The 21,580-nt window shown below is 34.9% G+C and overlaps 1 protein-coding gene across 2 annotated transcripts in view; it reads left to right on the top strand.

Moving 5' to 3' along the window:
- Window positions 1-1,121: 1,121 nt before the first annotated feature.
- The window catches only part of LOC127833411 (nardilysin-like), a 119,846-nt gene continuing 99,387 nt past the window's right edge, over window positions 1,122-21,580 (top strand). Inside the window, exons 1-5 of one of the 2 annotated variants that reach the window (XM_052358640.1) lie at window positions 1,122-1,276; window positions 2,898-3,072; window positions 10,579-10,700; window positions 12,236-12,303; window positions 20,925-21,006. In XM_052358640.1, the coding sequence (XP_052214600.1) occupies window positions 2,909-3,072; window positions 10,579-10,700; window positions 12,236-12,303; window positions 20,925-21,006 (436 nt within the window). In that variant the 5' untranslated portion in view covers window positions 1,122-1,276; window positions 2,898-2,908. Of the gene's footprint in view, window positions 1,324-2,897; window positions 3,073-10,578; window positions 10,701-12,235; window positions 12,304-20,924; window positions 21,007-21,580 lie in introns of both variants that reach the window. The other variant, XM_052358639.1, reaches the window with a different exon arrangement.

The raw sequence follows: 21,580 nt of genomic DNA on the forward strand, positions 1-21,580 counted from the left end.
CCACTACATGTTACATCCAGAGCAAGACTATTTGCAGATGACTGTGTGGTGTACAGAGAAATCAACTCGGAAGAAGATTGCCAGATCCTACAAAACGACCTGATAATGCTTGCCAAATGGGAGAAACAATGGGGTATGAACTTTCACCCAGAGAAGTGCAGCATTCTCTGTGTCCACAGAAAGAGGAACCCATCCATGTTCCGTTACTCCCTGAAAGATCACATCCTCGAGACTGACTCGACTACCAAGTATCTGGGTGTGACCTTGTCCCAAAACCTTTCATGGAACCACCATGTGGACATAACAGTAAAAAAGGGAAACAGCACACTCGGCTTCCTCCAGGGCAACCTGCGCGTCAGCAATGAGAAAGTTAAGACCACCGCGTACAGCTCTCTTGTCCGGCAAGGCCTTGAGGATTTCTCCACAGTGTGGAACCCCTTTACAAAGGACATGGCATACAAGCTTGAGATGGTACAGAGGAGGGCTGCTAGATATGTGACCAACCGATACCACAACACCAGCAGCGTATCCTCCATGATCGAGCACTTGGGGTGGGAGACGCTTGAATCACGATGGACCAAAGTGCAACTCACCATGCTGTATAAGATCATCAATGACCCAGCCAACTATTACCTTATACAAGCCCCAAGTCGCCATAAGGATCACAACAGGAAGTACCACAAGCCGTCTACATCCACATCCTACCACAAGAATTCATTTTTCCCACGTACTATATGATATCCGTTTGGAAGCACCTCCCTGCGACAGTCGCAGAGGCCCCTAACTTGGTATCCATTAAGCAGGGGCTTTTCTCACTCACCTTTTAATCACTGTTAGGTGCCAAGCTTTAAGTAACCCCTAGTGATTCCCATTGCTGTGCCGGCCGCGGCCACTGTTACCGGAGAGGTCTGGGTTGAATTGGTGAAAACGAAGCTGGCTAAACATTTTCTATCTCTATACTTTTAACCAGAGACGTAGATAACTACGTCTCTGTTTTAACTATCAAATCGCGTCTATCTATCCTATCATTTCATATCTTTCTCTTGACCTAGCACCACCCGTCGCGTAATAATCAAGTGTGATTGCGCCGACGTATGATGTAGATGTAAGAAAGCTATTAAACATTGTAATTGAATTTATATACATATAAAGCAACGACAATATATTCATGAAATTTCATTTGGTGAAATGTAACCTTGCATTTAATCAAGCGCTTGACGGACGAAAGATTTAATATCGTCTACTTAACCTAGATGCTCATGCTGACGAAAAAATGGTAACACACTGTTGTAACTAATATGACATTAATAATGGGACGAAATGGTATTTAGACATTGTATTCACTCAAAATTATAGTATTTTTAATTCTATTAATAGTGTCACACGATCGTCTCGTGTAATACATTATTTATTTTTAAAGTAGCATATGTTTTCGTGAGTTTAACTAACGATGCTGTCCGGTAATCTTGCGCAGTTAAGGGTCTATTGGTTTAAAAACATGTTCTTTTATAAATTGACAACATAATATCTAAATTTGTTATGGAAATAATAAATTCATGTGCTTATTAACACAAAAATATCTGATTAATGCAGTGAAGAACTGTCCGATTTGATTTCAAAACAAACATGACTCACATCATTTTCAAACTTATCACAGTGTCCGGTAAGCTTGCGCACTTTCTGTAATGACCTCGTTTAGGCAAAATTGTACACAAATGGTGTCCAATTATTGACAAAAAAACATTCCAGAAAAATATTTTTAAAATCAGTTTGTAAAACAATTGAAATTAAATGTGGATTTCTAGTGCAGTTTTGTTCACTACAAATCAACAGATTATATAGTCACTAGTAATAGTGTACAATTGATAAACAAAAGTACAGGTTTGCATGAAAAAAAAGTTTATGCATAACGGGTTTGATTTTGCCACGATCATGCTTCCATAGTTTACAGAAACTATCAAAACTGGGCCATTGCGCATGCGGAGATCATACCAAATTGGTGTGACAGAATGGCAGGAAATAATGACTACGGTAAACAAATGACCATGTCGGTCTGAGGGATATATTTTCATGGCCAAAAATACCATAACTGATCGGATATTGTGCAATGGAATGCTAAATTACACGTTGGATTTATGAATTCTTAATTTAAAGTATGAAAACGCTAAAGACTGCAGGGAATTGTGATTCATTTCTAATTGTTCGTGAGTGGGCCAGTGTTTACGATGTATAGGGATGACGCAACCGTGTTTAAATGTAATGATCGAATTTTATTTTGCATGGAATACGTACCTTTTAAATCCGTTAATTATTAAAAATGTGAAATTCCATCGTTCAACGCTAAAGAAAACCATTTGTCGTCTGCGAGATGTGCAAATGCGAAGTGCGCAAGATTACCGGATGCGCAAGATTACCAGATTTAACTGTACCTAAAGTTAAACTCAATTACGGTCATCTAAGGGCACTGAACCTATAAATCGGTCCATTTATAAGGCATGTTATTGACTTGCAACCTTGAGTAATATTGGAGTAACCATGCAATGTGCTGTTATTTTGGGTGTTTGTAGCTTAAAAGTAGATCTCTTGAGCTAAAACAAGCACAGCACAACAATATTTGGAAAATATGTAGGCATAGGGGTACAACTAATTCTTAAATTCAGAGAAAGCGTTTTGTTTTAATGGTCCGCTGGAAAGTCCTATTTCAGTCTGACAATACAACTTTTTCAAGGTTTCAAGCTTATTTCTTGTGCCGATCTTTTTTTGGCATGAGAAATCTTATCATATTTCTGGGGTATTTGACTCATTTAGCATAATATAGTTTTCATTCTCATACTGTGGCTGTAAGAACCTAAATTTGTTTGTAAAAGTTAAGTTAATATGATTCAAACATTTTGCAGTTTGCTGCTTAATGGTCTGGCCAAGGTTACTGCTAAGATCATCAAGAGTTGTACAGAAGCTCAAAGCAAGGGCACACATTCCCTGCTTTCAGGGGACACAGACAAGGTTCTCAACAATGAATGAAGACTTTCCACCAACTGTCACCAAATCACTGAATGACAAGAGGAATTACAGGTAGGCTCGTTGGGCTTGTTGATGCTTTAAATCCTTGTAACATCACCTAAGCATTCTTACAAAGATTCAATAGTACAAATTGCATATAATATTACTGGTATTCTTGTTATTACTTTCACATGTTCCTATTTAGGCAAAAAAAAAGGTCCGTTTCGGGTCTCCCGACCGTGTCTCCCGAATCGGTGCTGACCCTCAACATTTAATTTGGTTGCCAAAAAAAAAATTTTTTTTTTTTCAATTTTGTTCATATAAGATGTAATATCAAGCAAACAAAGCATATATATATATATATTATATATGTATTTCTTATTAAAAGCTTTAGTAGCCTTCCATTTTAGTACCCCCCGCCCTCCCCCAAAAAATTAAAAAATCCCTAACTACCGACCCTGTTTTTTTTCCCAAAGAGACCAGAAACGGACTTATTTTTTAATTGGCCTTACTATTCTTATTAATTATTTTTCTTTTTTATTATTATGTGGGTTTTTTCGTTCAAATTTGGGTCAGGTAGGGGAACACATTCCCAATGGAATAAAGTAAATATTTTTCCTAAATGGAACCTAAAAATTCCCAAACTGAAGGCTCCCCTAAAAAAATATTTCTTAAATAACTCTTAGCATGTCATTCAATTTCAAATCCACATCTATAAGTTGAACAATGGAAAATAAATTATAATATTGAGATCACTTTAATTATCAATTTTAAAGTATTTGTAAGCATAAAACCTACAACATTAGTTTCCTGATATACATGTAAGGCAAAACAACATGATATTTCCCAATCCAAAGAGACCAAACCCCATTCCCAAAATGGTGCAAAAAACACTGGAGATTATTTTTGCCTTATTGCGTGTACAGGGATTTTTCTTGCTATTTCAAAAAGGCTGTCAGGGCTAGCGCTGGCCCAAAATATCTTTGAGCCACCCAGATCTAAGGGGGGGCCGGGGGCATACATTTCATTCACAAAATGCATTGCAAACAAATCCTGCTATATACAGAGAACAAAGTCATGACATGTATCATTATTATTTCATTATTATTCTGCGCTGTTTTTTACCAGCCCACAGTTTGTAGATCACTTTAAAGTCAACATCTTTGCAGTCTTTTCCTTCAATTGAGATTTTCATGAGATGTTCCAAATTTTTTACAGTCAAACAATTTCTTAGATCAGTTTTGATTACATTCTGCCTACTGAACCCTCGTTCACAATCCACTGTAGACACTGGGGATACTAACAACCTTTAATTAAACTTTAATTGCAATTAAACCGCGCATATTTTTCACGTTTTCCTTTGATTAAAATACCGGTACGCCGCTGTTAGTTTGCATAGTGTGTGAGTAAAACGATCAAATTAATTAATTAACACCTTTTCATTTCAATCGAAAATCGGCAGAAAGTTGTAACATCAACTACATAGAACTAATTATTTAATTATCACTCTTTATTTAATGCTTTCCGGTGGTTTATAGAGAAATATCAGTGAATTAAAACTGATAATTTCACTGTTTCAAACAGTGAAAATTATCAGTGAGAATTATCGATAATTTTCATTGTTTACTGTGAAATGACGTCATTTTTTTGACGAAATGACGTCATTATCCCAGCAAAATTCGTTAGTTAAACTCTTGAACAATGTATATAAACTGTGAAAAATGCATTAAATAAAAAGAAAATTTGTTGGATTCGGTGGATTATCGACTTTAATTCACTCGTGATGATAGAAAACATATATTTTCACTCGTGGCTGCGCCACTCGTGAAAATATTATTTTCTATGATCACTCGTGAATTAAAATCGATAATCCACCGGATCCAACAAATATCCTCTATTTAATTTAGATCGATAGTCAGCTTGGAAATAATTTATTTATTGTCACGCTTATTTTCATTTTTAATATTATAATACGACATTTGCGACCGGCCGCTATTTTGTTTGCAGACGACAATATTAACTGTGTATTCAAAGCTCCACCCATTTTTACGTTTCATTCAACGTCATTTCATGTGTAAGCGAGCTCAGTTTTGATTGGCCAGCTACCATGTGCACTTCAATAATAAGGTCAAGCGATGTCTCGATACAGGTGCAGACCGGTTTTCGTTCACTGTTCAAATTGCAAATACTTTCATTGAAACAAAGAGAAAAATATAGAAAACCAGTTTCGGGTTAAAATGGCTGCTGTTTTCAATGAAATTTTATGAGATTTAAGCATTTTCGCAAATCGGATTTTTCTTGAGCCAAATTCTCAATATTTTCGCAAATGGCTCAAGTGGCGAACGACAGCGCGAGCCCTGGCTGTACAATGGACCCGATTCCAAAGAAAACAGAACCAAAGTGTTTTTTCACAATCGCCAATTATAACTATTTCCATTTTAAAAGAAAAAGTATTTAAAAAGTGTTTGTTTTCATTTAAATCAAGCATTTGTTGATAGAGATTTAGAGTACAGATGTGTTGTAGTGTTTTTCCCAGGAGGGCAAAGTGGCATGGCGCATTACTTTCAAAAAGGGCATTTTAGCGCGCAGTTTAGGCAACAAAGGGCAAAAACGTTCCCTGAATACCCTAATTACGGGGCAACATGTAATCGCATCTGAAGCAGTTGTGGAAAAAATAACATATAAACAAGCACATTAAATGGTAATTGATGTATTTAACTGACTATGATTTATATTAATATATTTACCTTGCAATGTACAGTTCCATGCTGTTTCAATAAACTGTACAGCACCACAAACATAATAAAGCAATATAGGCATATGATTTTGATTATACACAGATCCACTAACATATAAATGAAACCATGTTTGTCTTATCCCATTTTCTAACAATAATTTTGCCAGATGTTTAAAATAACATTGCAAGTAAATTGATCGCTAACAATATGCAAACACTCGTTTCCGTGACATACATCCACCAAGTAGATTACAAATAAATACATAATGTTGTTGCTATCTAAAACATTTTTATGCATCGTTGATTATCACAGACATTTCATTAACTCCTTCTTAATGTATAATCTCCATCGTTAATTCGATCGTTTACGACGTTATTTGCCATTTTTGCCGAGTCGCAATTTAATTCTGTATAGTCCGCCATGTTGTTCAAATGTCAAATGATGTAAGCGACAGGTGCGCATGGCAATGTTAAATCGTATACGCGATTCACATTTTGTTAAGGTAGTGCACCTCTAATAGGCACATATCCAAATATAATCTAATTAATTATTTTCTTAATCAGCATCATTTCACTGAACTACATGCAAATTTGTAGGTAGGCTTTCCATGCTTTTTAAAAAAATATACCGATTTTTTCAAAACCACCCCCACGCTCGGCTTTTGTCCAGTTTATTTTCACCCCTGGGGTATATAAAAGTTCCATAATTCATTCAAATTTCCAAATATGGGCATGCAGTTGGTGTGTACAGATGCTGTAAAGGTGTTTAAAGTTTAAACAAGATGAAATAAGTATTCTTTTACAGACATTTATTTTTTACAATTTTTTATCTATGGAAGAGCACCATGAAATGTAAGTGATTTCAGCCAAGTAAAAATTGGGTCGGTTAAAAACAAAGTGTCATAAAATTCAAAATAGTATCATTTAAGTCATATTTTAAACTTAGTTTTTATAGAAACACTATATACAGCAAAAATACCAAGAACTAGACAGATTTACCGTTTACTTTTTGAAATAAAAATAAAAATGCAACATGCATGGTTCGTATTTTCAACAGTAAATCACCCAATTTCGCCATAACGTTGTTTTAATTTTAATAATTGAAAAATGTGCATAAAAATTGCAACATATTTAACAATAAATATAGCTTATATGCCATATTAAATCAAATTACGTTAGAAAATAAATAAAACGCGTCGCAAAAAAGTATACGTCGTCGGCAGGATTCGAACCTGCGCGGGAATATCCCAAAAGATTTCTAGAGTATCGCCTTAACCACTAGGCTACGGCACCTAATAGTAGGCTCTTCAACCTTCGAAGAAATCGCGGGAAATCATTAGAGGTGCACTACCTTAAATTAGTATACGTCGCAGTAATTATTCCAATAATTAGATCTAATTTTCTTAAAGACGAAATCGATAAAGAATAAATTTGTTTGTGTTTTTAAATGTAATTATGCGTAAAAATATATGTTTTGATATAACTGAATAATGCATGCAATGCACAATTGCCACGAGCATAACATCGAGTTTTTCATCAAAAGTCTCCATAGTAAGTGCGCTTGGTATAACATAGCCTCTGGCATTATCGATTAATACTGACACGGGGTTATTCACGCATGACTAATTCACAGCTTCGGAGCAGTCTTCCTATAAATCGAGCACTGTAATAGATTAAATCTGCTCAAATAATATAGTCGATTAGACGTTGACGTCTCTCGAGTAAATCAAGCACAGTCGGAGCGTCACAGACAATCAAGGAAGCTGATTTTGCGCACCAAGTTAGATCGTAAGGCAATAAAGATGTTATCGATAAGGGCGCGTGGCGAAATTTGCCTTTGAAAAGGGCAGCGTGGCGATCCGGGAGGGCGGCGTGGCTTTTTGCCACGCTAAAATGGCCTGGGAAAAACACTATGTTGTGTAACATGTAGAGACGAGTATTTCAACCATCAATCACTGCGACTTGTTTGGAACACGTGGCTCCATCATAAAAGATTGGGAGATAAAGTTAAAAATTATAATTTTTTCTGAACCTGGTGTGATTTAACATGTGAATACAGTGTAAACAGTTTTAAACCATTTGTCAAACAGCTAAAATCTGGAGAGCTTATACAGAGTTAAAATGGCAAGCAAATAAAACTATACAGTATTCTGGATCAACAGGCGATTTGGGCATACAATATTTTATGTGGGATTCGGGCCATATGTCATATTAAAACCATATTTGCTTATCGGGAATCAACACCAATTTACATATGCAACATAGCATTAATACAGAGAATATACTGAGTTGTTACAATTGCAAAGTGTCATGTATTCATTGCGAGCATAACATGCCAGCACACGACAGCAAGTATTTAGTTGCAATAATCCAACTCTCAGCTATTTACCATCCGGGTTGCTGGGAGTTGCAACTGATAAAGGCTTTTTTCATGGAAAATCGACACCTGGAATCCAGGTGGCACTTTAATCAGTAACATTTGCAACAAAAACTATTTTCTGGCAAAAATAAACACCAAAAGATCATAATTATATTACTAATGCGCAGATTTAAACTACTTATTTGATATGGTGTGCTTGCGTATAATGATATTAATCAAAAGTTTTGAACGGTTCATGAATCAATATGAGTATGTTTTTGTAATTGACAAAGCCGAGTATTCCCAATTCGAAAATATGCTATGAATCCCCTCTTTAAGATGGATCTAAATGTCAATTAAAAACTTTGGCTTTTGGTTTGATAACGGGTTTTAAATAAAGTTTTTGTGTTCAGTATTTCTTTACAAATGACACCCACATTGATGTACACTACAGTCAATCTTGTATTAAGAGACCACTCAAGGGAGTAATCAAAAGTGGTCTCTTAATAAAATGGTCTTTAAATAAAAAAGGCCATTCTGGAAGAATGCTTACCCTCAATTTTAATCTATATGAAGGATAATCTCTTTTGTCAACAATGATTTTAACTTTTATAATAAAATGAATATAAACACAATACATAAACAATATTTTACTTATAATGTGTTTTATATTTTCACTTTTTATAAATTATCATTTATTATAAATGAATTGTGTGTACATATTTATTTGCAAAAACAACATAGACAAGGAAATATTGTTAGCGTTTTTTTCACCTGACACATTATTTTCCACGTCTTCAAGCACCTCAGCTTTACGCTTAAGAATGTTCTGAATTTGAGTTTTACTCAAACTCATCTGCGATTTTACGTGCACTTTTACTCTTTGACAATTCCAAAACCAGAATTTTCTCGTTCAACATTAACACTTTTCGTTTTGACATTTTAATTTCTGCATGTACGCTTAAGGAAATCTGACTCGATTATGATACATAATGAGCCGAAAAAATTAAAACACGTCAATTGAAAACAAACAGGCCTGATTGGAAAATTTATTAAGTAAATAACAATGCGATTGGCTAACAAATATCTACTAATTAGCATAATTACAAATTGATAATGTACGGATTTTGACAGATGTTGCCGATTAATAGTTTATTTTCCGCACTTCTCAGGAAATGTTTGTTGCGTACAGTGCATTGTTTCTGCACCTGTTATCTATACTCGAAAAAAATCGGCATTGTCTTTTAACGTTCCACATAGTAAACTATTTAAGCTGTTGACTGTGCGTAATACGTTCCTCTATTATTCAACTCAATAAATTGATACGCAGTCTACAACAATACTGGTCAGAACCGGTCAACGAGACAAAGCATAATTAAATTGGTTGGTGTGAAAACAAAGCAGAGGTGTAACAGTACATCTTATCGGCTTAGATAAACAATTAACACGGATTTGTCCCTGAAAGATAAATAGATTAACCACTTTTACCTCCTAGTGGTCGCTTAATTCAAGATTCGGAGATCAAAATACACAAAAATCAGCGGTCGCTGGTTGCGTAAGACAAAAATGGCTTAATACAATATCATTATATAGCCAAAAAGCTCCGTGGGATTTCAAAATGGTCGCATAAGACAAAGGTCGCTTAATACAAGTGGTCGCATTGACAAGATTGACTGTAGATGCATTATTTTGGTTACAATGTATTTAAGGTTAATTTAACTCAATTTTATAGACATAATTTTTTTACATTAAAAATGCTGTTATCAGGAAGAACTTTGGGCTGTACATTATAATATGTACTCATAAAAGCTCAAAGCATTCAAGAAGATCTAAGCAAGTATTATGTGAAAAAGATCAGGGTTGTTCGGGGTGCTGGCTATTCTATGTGTCAGGATAATATTGAATTGATCCTTGTTCTTGAAATCATCACATATCACACAGCTTGGTGATCAATAAATTAACCACAACATAATTAATGCCTTGGTGGAAATTCTCTGTGAACAGACTGTCAATGGAAGTTTAAACAATGCTTTTTATTCAAAATAAAGATTTGTTGTCAATATTTGTTGATAAAAAATCTCTATATGGTCCATTTTGTCGATAGAAAATTCCCAAATTTGCCACTTTATTAATTTTAAAAATTCCAATTCGACCAGACTCCTTTTCCCAAAATGGCTAGGAAATCCCCTTGTGTATGTTTCTTTTTAATAAGCATAATGTACTTTAGTGATAAATAAACTTTATATTCTGTTCTATAATGCTACAGTCGCTTTTGGCTTAAAATGTTTGTTTTTAAGTTGTAGAGTCTTAGAAAATATAAACATCATTGGAAAAAACACAATCAGATATATGTCAACAACTGAGCTGGAAAAAATGTCACGCCTCAGCTGTAAAATATTTTTGGAGTATGAAAATTAATACAGATTGTTTTGAAAACTGACTGAAAAATGTTTCATCTAAAATTCAATCTGTCAATTTCTAGGTTCATCGTACTGGAGAATGGCCTGAGGACGCTGTTGATATCTGACCTAGATGGGGAAGAAGAACCCCCGACAGAAGATGGACCTGAATCCAAAACTGAGTCAATGTCGACGTCTGCCTCAGGTCTGGTCGTGAATCTATTCTTGTATTTGAGACTCACTTGGGAAAACTTTGTTAAATGCATGTTCATAAGGTGTCCTCCCAGATTAGCCTGTGCAATCTGCACAGATTAATCAGGGACAACACTTTCCCTTGTTAAGGTATTTTTGTTGTAAAGGAATTTTTCTAAAAATCCAGTGAAGAAGGAAAGTGTCCTCACCAAAAAGCCTGTGCAGACCGCACAGGCTAATCTGGGAAACACTTTACACACATGCAGACCGCACAGGCTAATCTGGGAAACACTTTACACACATGCAGACCGCACAGGCTAATCTGGGACAACACTTTACACACATGCAGACCGCACAGGCTAATCTGGGAAACACTTTACACACATGCAGACTGCACAGGCTAATCTGGGAAACACTTTACACACATGCAGACCGCACAGGCTAATCTGGGAAACACTTTACACACATGCAGACCGCACAGGCTAATCTGGGAAACACTTTACACACATGCAGACCGCACAGGCTAATCTGGGACAACACTTTACACACATGCAGACCGCACAGGCTAATCTGGGACAACACTTAACACACATGCAGACCGCACAGGCTAATCTGGGAAACACTTTACACACATGCAGACCGCACAGGCTAATCTGGGACAACACTTTACACACATGCAGACCGCACAGGCTAATCTGGGAAACACTTTACACACATGCAGACTGCACAGGCTAATCTGGGAAACACTTTACACACATGCAGACCGCACAGGCTAATCTGGGACAACACTTTACACACATGCAGACTGCACAGGCTAATCTGGGAAACACTTTACACACATGCAGACCGCACAGGCTAATCTGGGACAACACTTTACACACATGCAGACCGCACAGGCTAATCTGGGAAACACTTTACACACATGCATTTAAATAAATGTTACCTGAGAGAGGCTCATGTATTAACCCTTTTCCACTCAGAAGCAAAGTGAAAATGGCTATGTGCAAACATCATAAAACCAGAACAGCAGTAATGGATGGGTATGCAAGCGTTTTGGGAATACATTACCAAATAAGGGACACACTTTCTATGAAAATATTTTGTACTTTCTAACCATTAAATTATAGTGGGGAAGTTTGTGTATTATTATGTTTTATATAAGTAAAACAAATATTTGCATACCATGTCATTTTTGTCTGATTGTTTGGCTGTTGTGTTTTTTTATTATAAATATTTCCAAAGCCAAAAGCATTTTTTCATCAAATCTATTTGATGGTATGATACTAGATGTTGCAAAAGTGAGCTGTAAAATGTAGAATACATAGTTTTTATTTTGTAATATTCCTTTTACTGATATATTAATGTTATGATTTTTTGAGTTTTATCAACAATTATAAAACAATCTAACAATACTCTTTTTTTCCGGTTTTAAAACAAATTAACTATTAAATTCTCAATTTCACTCATGTAAGTCATGTTCCCAAATTAATGAGAAACAGCGATGTACTTAATTTTTCAACATTGTTTACATTATTTTGCATATATCAGAGAGTGATGGAAGTGATGTAGACGAGGATGACATGGAAACTGAAGATGAGAAGGCTGCAGAGAAAATGGTACATACTTAATTCAGCAACATTCAGCCTGGTTTGATATTACTGCCTCCTTCTGGGATAACTCTTCTAAACAAAAGTATTTTTATACCCCCACAAACAAATTAAGTGTCCGCTCTCTAATTCAAGTTGTTTTCATCCGATCTTCACCAAACTTGGTCAGATGTTGTATCTAGATGTCTAGTTTTAGTGAGAATAGGCTAAGTAAAAAAAAATGCACCAGGAGATTTCCTAACCATTTTAGGAAATAGAGTCTGGTCGAATTGGGATTTTTTACATCCATAAAGTGACAAATTTGGGAATTTTTTATTAACAAAATGAACCATATTGGGATTTTTTATCAACAAATATTGACAACCAATCTTTATTTTGAATATACAGCTTTGTGAATGATGCAGAGAAAATGGTGCATGCTTTATTGAGCAAGATTCAGCCTGGTTTGATATTACTGCCTCCTGGAAAAACTCTTCTTAACAAAAATCCTTTATAGGGGGAATGTATTGTCATATATTAGCCTGTGCATACTGCACTTGAATTTAACCCAGTTTTTTTCTGATCTCGACTCAATTCATCAGTTACATGACTATCTTGTACTGTATGATCCAAGGTCAGTTAATAATATTTTGCAAGAGAATATCTCATGCCCAGTATAAATTTACACCGTGTATCACACAATGTGGGGTCAGTAAGAAGCTGTGTTAAAAATGTATCTAACGTGAGTACCCTCCATATTCTATCATCAATGTTATAACGGAAGAAATGTTTTTAGTGGTTAGCATCAGTGACCAGGCAAAAACTAAGGAAAAATGGAGTATTTTGTAGAAGGTTAGAAAGTTCCGGAGTACTATTCCGATGACTCTGCTGGTCTAACTTTATACTGGCGCAATAATTTTTGATGATGCTTCTTCAGCAGCTCGTCTAAGTTATCATACCATGAAAAAATAATTCACAATGGCGAGCTATGTAAAAGACCGAGCCAGTCTGATTGAGATAACTCGATTTTTCTAATCGGCATATCTCGCTGATTAGCATTGATAACATTCTCCAGCAGAGTTGTCGTTCATGCCTCAACATACAACAATTGCCGCGCCCATGAGAGAATGTTCACATTCGTATCAAAACTTTCTTACAGCATACATCTGCATGTTTGGCTATTTAGAAACTGTCATTTAGGATGTATGAGTTATTTATTAACTAAATCTCCGCTAATGTCAACAATGGATTGAATTCAAAGGAAATATTCGATGTGAATGCAGGACTTTCTGGATCTTGACAGCTTGACGCGGCAAAACTGGTATTTTTATGTCCCCCACTATAGTAGTGGGGGACATTTAGTTTTTGCCCTGTCTGTTGGTTGGTTGGTCTGTTGGTTGGTTGGTTTGCGCCAACTTTAACATTTTGCAATAACTTTTGCTATATTTAATATAGCAACTTGATATTTGGCATGCATGTGTATCTCATGGAGCTGCACATTTTGAGTGGTGAAAGGTCAAGGTCAAGGTCATCCTTCAAGGTCAGAGGTCAAATATATGTGGCCAAAATCGCTCATTTTATGAATACTTTTGCAATATTGAAGATAGCAACTTGATATTTGGCATGCATGTGTATCTCATGGAGCTGCACATTTTGAGTGGTGAAAGGTCAAGGTCATCCTTCAAGGTCAGAGTTCAAATATATGTGGCCTAATTGCTTATTTTATGAATACTTTTGAAATGTTGAAGATAGCATCTTGATATTTGGCATGCATGTGTATCTCATGGAGCTGCACAATTTGAGTGGTGAAAGGTCTAGATCATCCTTCAAAGTCAGAGGTCAAATATATGTGGCCCAAATCGCTTATTTTATGAATACTTTTGCGATATTGAAGATAGCAACTTGATATTTGGCATGCATGTGTATCTCATGGAGCTGCACATTTTGAGTGGTGAAAGGTCAAGGTCATCCTTCAAGGTCAAATATATGGGTCAAAATTGCTCATGTCATGTCACTTCTGCAATATTGAAGCTAGCAATTTTATATTTGAAATGCATGTGTATCTCATGGAGCTGCACATTTTGAGTGGTGAAGGGTCAAGGTCAAAGTCATCCTTCAAGGTCAAACGTCATATAGGGGGACATTGTGTTTCACAAACGCATCTTGTTAGTTATCAATTTAAGTCACATTGTGCTTTGTAAATTGTATTCGAGCATTTTGCGACTTATTGAATGACTGTGATACCCGATATCAACATATCACATGGGATTTGCTGATCACTTAGCTGTCCTGAAAACATTGATTACAGTTTGTCAACCAGTTCTGGATAATCAGCTATTCCGATTAATTTGTATTTAATATTCCACAATGCCCCAATAAAAACAAAATGATAAGTGTCTACGGTATACATTATGTAAAGGAATAAATGAACAAAGTTTTAGCAAGAAAGCTTTTGTATTATGCTTACAGGGGAGATAAATGCAGCAAAAAGTTAACCGGAACTGATTTAATGAGTTATGTTTTGAAATGTGCATATGGATATAGAAGGCTTTATTATTTTCAAATAAACTTTTTGCTGATTAAGAACAAATGACATGACAATGTTTTGAAATACTAATTCTGTAAGTTGAATGATTATTCATAATTTTCCGAATAGTGAACTTAAATTGACTATTTTTGACAAAAAACTGCATATGCTGTCTTGCCTAACCTGCTATCATACAAAATAAATGTTTCCCTTTATTTTTACATCTTCTCAAATCGACATTAATCCCGAAAGAAATTGTTGTGGTCAAAAGAATAAATCTTTTTTGGGGGGTTATTCTAAACTGGTTGACTGACTGTACAAAGTCTTTACTTAAATTACTGGTTTGTATTATTTCTTCTTTCTATTTTATTATTTGATATCATTTTAAAGTCAAATGAACTGTGTCACAGTAAAAGAGACATTTATATGTTGCTTGATACAATCATGTACATCTTTATCAAATGAGATCATACTGTAGCTTCAGTGATGAATTTCAGTGATTAAATTAAATCCAAAATGTAAGTCACTCCCATCTCTCTCCCGCAGCACGCATACCGAAAGGTCCTGCTGTGTACCAATCCAGATCCAGATCCAAAAATATTATACATAATTATGTATCATGTTGTTTAGAGGTGATGATTTTCCCTCTGTTGTATCATTGTATTATTTTACTTTTTTAATCAGTGTGTTTAAAGATATATAAACATAGCTCCAGCGTCAGAGCTTCAGGCAATGAATATTTCACACCCTGATCTTTTTTTTCTAATGGATATTTTAATTAGCTAGTTCCTACATTCAATACAGTCAAATATATGTTATGTAGTATCTGTACACATTGGTAGATTAAATTTGTACATTAAATATTATTTTTTAGTGTTAAAAAGATATAGTACAAGTGTTCATGCAAGATGAATTAAGAGCCTTAGTCAAGCGGTATTTAAACATTTTTAAATGGTAAAATTTTCTGAAATGTACACATTTTCTCTTGAGCACTGGCCAGATATAAAATGTATACCATTTAACCACTTTTATATGAAGCCCTGCATGACCAGATCTCAAATGTTTATCCCTTTCCTCTGGCACCCTGGTCATCTCCGGTTGATCAACCAGCGCTCGCGCTAGGGGGCGACGTGAGCGACTAAGTCGCTTTCTTACGCCAAACGTCGCCTTTTAAGAAATTGTAGATAAAAAGCGACTTCCAGTCTCGCTCTTATCGGAATTTGTTTACATCCGGTTTTCGCGATGTGAAGGTCAAGGTCTGATCCAATTTTCCAATACACACTGTCGCTGTCAGAGTGTGTCTAAACTGAGCGACAGGTAATTTGAGGTTAACCCCGCCCCAATTCTCCCAACCTCCGAACTTATCTAATCCGCAATCGATATTGGTCAAGTCAGCCTTGCAAGTCACGTGGTAGCTATCCAATCAACATTGAATTCGCTCACACATAATATTGGGTAATTCATGCGCAGACACTGTATACTTGGAAATACACAGTTGATATTGTCGTCTGCAAACACTATAGCGGCTGATGGCAAACGTCGTATTTAAAGATAAACAAATAAAAGCCTTATAATAAATAAATTATTTCTAAGTTGATCACTTTACACCTTTCTACCGACTATCGATCTGAATTAACAAAAGGATGATAATTAAATACTTAGATCTATGTCGATGATGTTACACCTTTCTGCCGATTATCGTTTGAAATTAAAAGGTGATAATTAAGCTGTTATTTACCCACAAACTATGCTATTGTAAAGCAATATGTCATTAAAATTGTATATTAATTACGTATTTGCTAGGTCACTGGTTTTCATTTTTTTGTTGTCAAACGATATGCACATTTTGTTTCATGTGCATAACGCATACAATTTTTCGGACTGTCGTTTTCGAATACATTATTTTTCGTTGATTACAATTTAATTTCGAAGTTCTTTAAAGTAGAAATAGAATGAAGAATACAGATGGGGTGATGCGGACGGTGTGGTTTATCATATTTCGAAATGTATTCACATGAAATTGCAATTGGAAAGACTATAAAAAATAACAAATAATTATTAAGAAAGCATATGTTAAATGTCATATTTCAAACATAAATATTTATCAGGTCTGACAGTTTTTACTAAGCTTATGTTATCTACTGCTTCATAAACATATTATCTTTGAAATACTTTAGTCTGTATAATATGATATTTACATCAAAATGGATTGAATATAGAGCTAGTAAAATTTTAGTTATTTATCTGTCGTGTCCAATATTACTTGGTTAATTAGAACTGCTGGAAAAATTAAGATACACAAAATAAATATAATTATGTGTACTACAGTGGTATACTTCAATAATGTGATACACATATATTTGTGTTGTAACGCCCTACATGCAAACCCTTGTGTCCGAGTCTCTCAACTTCTCCTTAAAGTCTCATCACTTCTCCCTAAATCAATATCCAGGGAGAAGTCACTTCTCCCTAAAATTTGAGACCAGCGTGAGCCCTGTCACCTAACAAACACCTATCAAAATGACAAATTATATGCAGAACAGTTAATTTTATTCAATGGTTGAATGAAATACTTCAGAAAAAAAATGACATCCTTTTCACATGAAAATTTAACTTTCACAGTCATGGAAAAAGAGCCTACACCGAACACAGATCAAAAATACTTTTCATTTGTGGATCAACCCATATCTATGTGCATAAATATCTCAAGTCTTCATGAAATCAGGACAAAAAATTGTATTTTATGTACTTAATTGATCTGGCTATAGTTATCAGATTATTATAAGCTCAATCAGTATATTTATATCATTATTTATGCTTTGTGTATTGTAAACATATGCACAATCATGCAGTTACATGATAGCAATAAATAATAACAAAGCCTACCATACTATAAAGGTCATTGGCAAAGCCTATGGTAAAAAATGTGAACACATTGAGTGTAATCGCCCTCTCGTGCCAGCAAAAACAACACATTGACAGGTTGTCATTTTTGACTGTTCTACTTTCACTTTCATTTTGTGATATCAAACTATCAACAATTATGTGGCTGAGAAAAATATCGCTATTGCTTATTTATCATATTTTCTGTACATTTCTTTAAAACAAGATTTTCTTCATTAATTCAAACATTCCTGACAGGCTACCACTTTGTTTACATATTTCGCTTACATTTTGACGTGCATAGATAGGACTGCATTACCACTTACAAAATGTGTATGGCGTACCATTTGGGTCGAAAGTCAACAAGACCTACTTGGTGACAAGAGAAATGTACTTTGACGTACAATATGTATGTCGAAGTACAAAAATTGTACTTCGACGTACAAAATGAAATACACTTCGAAGTATAAATTTGTATGTCGAAGTACAATTTGTACTTCAACGCACATGTTTGTACGTTGACATACACATTTTCTTAACAGCCGATCAAAACACTTGTCTCATGAGCCGCTTTTCCTTCAGATTTATTTATAATAAATGTTTAAAATCTCTTTTTTTAATTGAGGACAAAATAAATGAAAATATCAAAATTGAAAAAAAAAAAATTTACAAAGAAGTTTCGAGTATTTAATGCATTGAAATAGATTATATACCCATTTGAAGAAGATTCAAGGTTACCTTTTTTTAAAATAAAATTATCAAGCATATCATGAGTATTTATTAACCACGCGGGGCGGAATATCACAGTCCAGCGCATTACAGTGTAGGAAATTCCCAACGGTAACCAAACAGTTACCAAACGATTATGGGATTAAAAATGTATAATAACCTCTCTAGTTTGGTTGTATTTTGTGTTAACCATTATTTGCATAAGTCAGGATTAATTCCAACACCTAGGTCAATAAATACGCACAATATCTATGAGTTAGCGGTCGATAGTCGCATAATTTGGTATAAATAATAATAATAATGTTCAATAAATACGCTCAATATCTATTAGTTAGCAGTCGATAGTCGCATAATTTGGTATAAATAATAATAATAATAATTTTCAATGTAAAATATCTCTAAAAGCAAGAGATGTTAGGCGTCTTCTGATTGGCTTACACTCAAGGGTCAGTAAAGACTGAACGTCAAATTACAATTTTGTACGTCGAAGTACAAAAAATGTACTTCGACGTACATATTGTACGTCAAAGTACATTTCTCTTTTTACCTACTAGGTCTTGTTGACTTTCGACCCAAATGGTACGCCATAAATGTGTATTCATACTATTGCCTTCGAGGTACTTATCCAATGTTTGACGGATTTTTTTTTTTTTTAAGGGCCAAGAATGTGCGATTGTGGGTCAAGTTCCCCAGGGGTACTACGTCCTCGTTCCCCAATTTTTTTTCCCTACCAATAATTTTTCGTACCCATTTTTTTTTCGTACCCAGTTTTGTTTGCATTCCCAAATTTTTTTCTTACCAAAATTTTTTTTGTGTCCAAATTTTTTTTCGTACCCAATTTTTTTTCGTACTCTAATTTTTTTTTTAACCAAATTTTTTTTTGGCATAATTTTTTCGTTCCCAAAATTTTCGTACCAAAATTTTTTTCCGTACCAACATACACAATTGTGATGATGTAGATCAATTTAAATTGATGCTTTTATATCCATCCTCTTCAAAAGCATCGTCACACCAGTACTGTCGGTACTTTGATTTATTTTTTACCCACATTTGCAATACATGTAATATGAGGTAGTCTGTCTTGTTATATGGGCCATGCTTTGTGAAAAAGGGGTTTAATGCATGTGCTTAAAATGTCGCGTCGTCCTAGATTAACCTGCGCAATTTACACATGTTAATCAGAGATGACACTTTGCGTCTAAACTTGATTTTGCTAAGAAGAAACTAACTTGAAACGAAAAATATCATCAAAGCAGAAAGTGTCGTCCCTGATTAGACTGTGCGGACTGCACTGGCTAATCTGGGATGACACTTTACGCACATGCATTAAACCCCCTTTTCATAGAGCACGACCCATATACATGATATTAAATATGATTTGATATTATAAATTTTATAGAGTATCCTAAGAGGCTATTAATTCTTATTGTCCTTAACCCTTTTCAACTTAGATACGTATTTTCACGTATTTGTAGTCCCTTAGAAAGTTAAATTGAATTACTGTCTTTTCTTACTAGATTCAAGTTTTAACGGCTTAATTTTCAACCCTTAGACACGGCTGAGCAGAAAAAGGAAATAAAACTGCGAGTTACTTGCAGATTCTGGTTTTATGCTGTTTGCACATAGCCATTTTCACTTTGCCTCTGAGTGAGAAAGGGTTAAATATGACACATTATAAAGCGATATCTTGAAATAATTTATATCAATACAATCAAAACCTGATATTATGAGTGGAGAATAAGATTTGTTTATATAGCTTGTGTGTAGAATCACGCAATTGAATAGTTTTTTTATACGGGATAATTAATATGGACATGATTATCAAGCTAGTGTCCCAGGCTTTTTCCGCTCAATTTTGGGAAAACGCCACACTGGAATTTTGGGAATTTCGCGTCGTGAAAACCCCCATTTTGGGAAAAAAATTATTTGCAAAATTGGCTCAATTGGGAAAAATTATGGCATGTAAATAGTGTTTCTTATATTTCAAAGAAGCCGTTAACTGGTAAATAACGACTATTTTGATAACTTATTATTAAAATTTTACAAAGTATTATGAACATGTGAGATAACTGCAGGTTTTTTAATCTGAATTTGGGGAAAAGGCCTGGCCTTTTTTGAGGTGAAAAAAATCGTGCGAAGCGCCGGATTTTGAGGAAAATAAGGAAAGTCTTAAATAATAATAACATATTTTACAGTCTTTAAAACAAATTCAAGGCAACAGATTCTTAAATTATGCAACACTTTCTATTTTCTACACCGGATCAGGTTAACTTATATATTTTAAGGTAAAAAAAAAAAAAAAATTTTTTTTTTTTTTTTTTTTGGAATTGGGAATTTTTTTTTTCAATTGGGAAAAAAACTACCAGATTTGCATTGGGAATGGGGCCGAATTTCGGACCCGTGGCATGGGGCGGAAAAAGCCTGTGTCCTGTTATTTAATTGTATCAAGACTAACAGAAAAGTGTGTTACCTGGTCAAAAGTGTTCCAAACCAGAACTATTTTTATTTTTAGTCCGCTGCAGCCTTGTGTGTGGGTGTGGGAAGTTTCTCAGATCCAGATGACATACAGGGCTTAGCTCATTTTCTGGAGCATAGTAAGTCACCTATAAAAGCGAATGGGTATTGTTATATTGATAATTTAGTGATGACAAAAATGCTTCTGATAATGCTGATGTTAATATATGATAGTGATGATGATGACGACGATTAAGAACTAAGGATAGTGAATTTGATGATGATTATAATGATGATGATTTTGCTCATTATGACCATGACAATGCCTATGATGATACAATTTACAACTGACAAAATGAGGGTGTACTTTGCACAATCAAATTATGTTTCTTTTTTAGCTCACCTGAGCACAATGTGCTCATGGTGAGCTTTTGTGATCGCCTTTTGTCCGTTGTCCGTCGTGCGTTGTGCGACGTCAACATTTGCCTTGTTCACTCTCTAGAGGCCACATTTATTGTCCAATCTTCATGAAATTTGGTCAGAAGATTGGTCTCAATAATATCTTAGATTAGTTCAAAAATGGTTACGTTTGCTTGAAAAACATGGCTGCCAAGGGGCGGGGCATTTTTCCTTATATGGCTATAGCAAAATCTTGTTAACACTAGAGAGGCCACATTTATTGTCCAATCCTCATGAAACTTGGTCAGAAGATTC

This window comes from Dreissena polymorpha, chromosome 6 (genome assembly GCF_020536995.1).
Source record: "Dreissena polymorpha isolate Duluth1 chromosome 6, UMN_Dpol_1.0, whole genome shotgun sequence".
NCBI lineage: Eukaryota > Metazoa > Mollusca > Bivalvia > Myida > Dreissenidae > Dreissena > Dreissena polymorpha.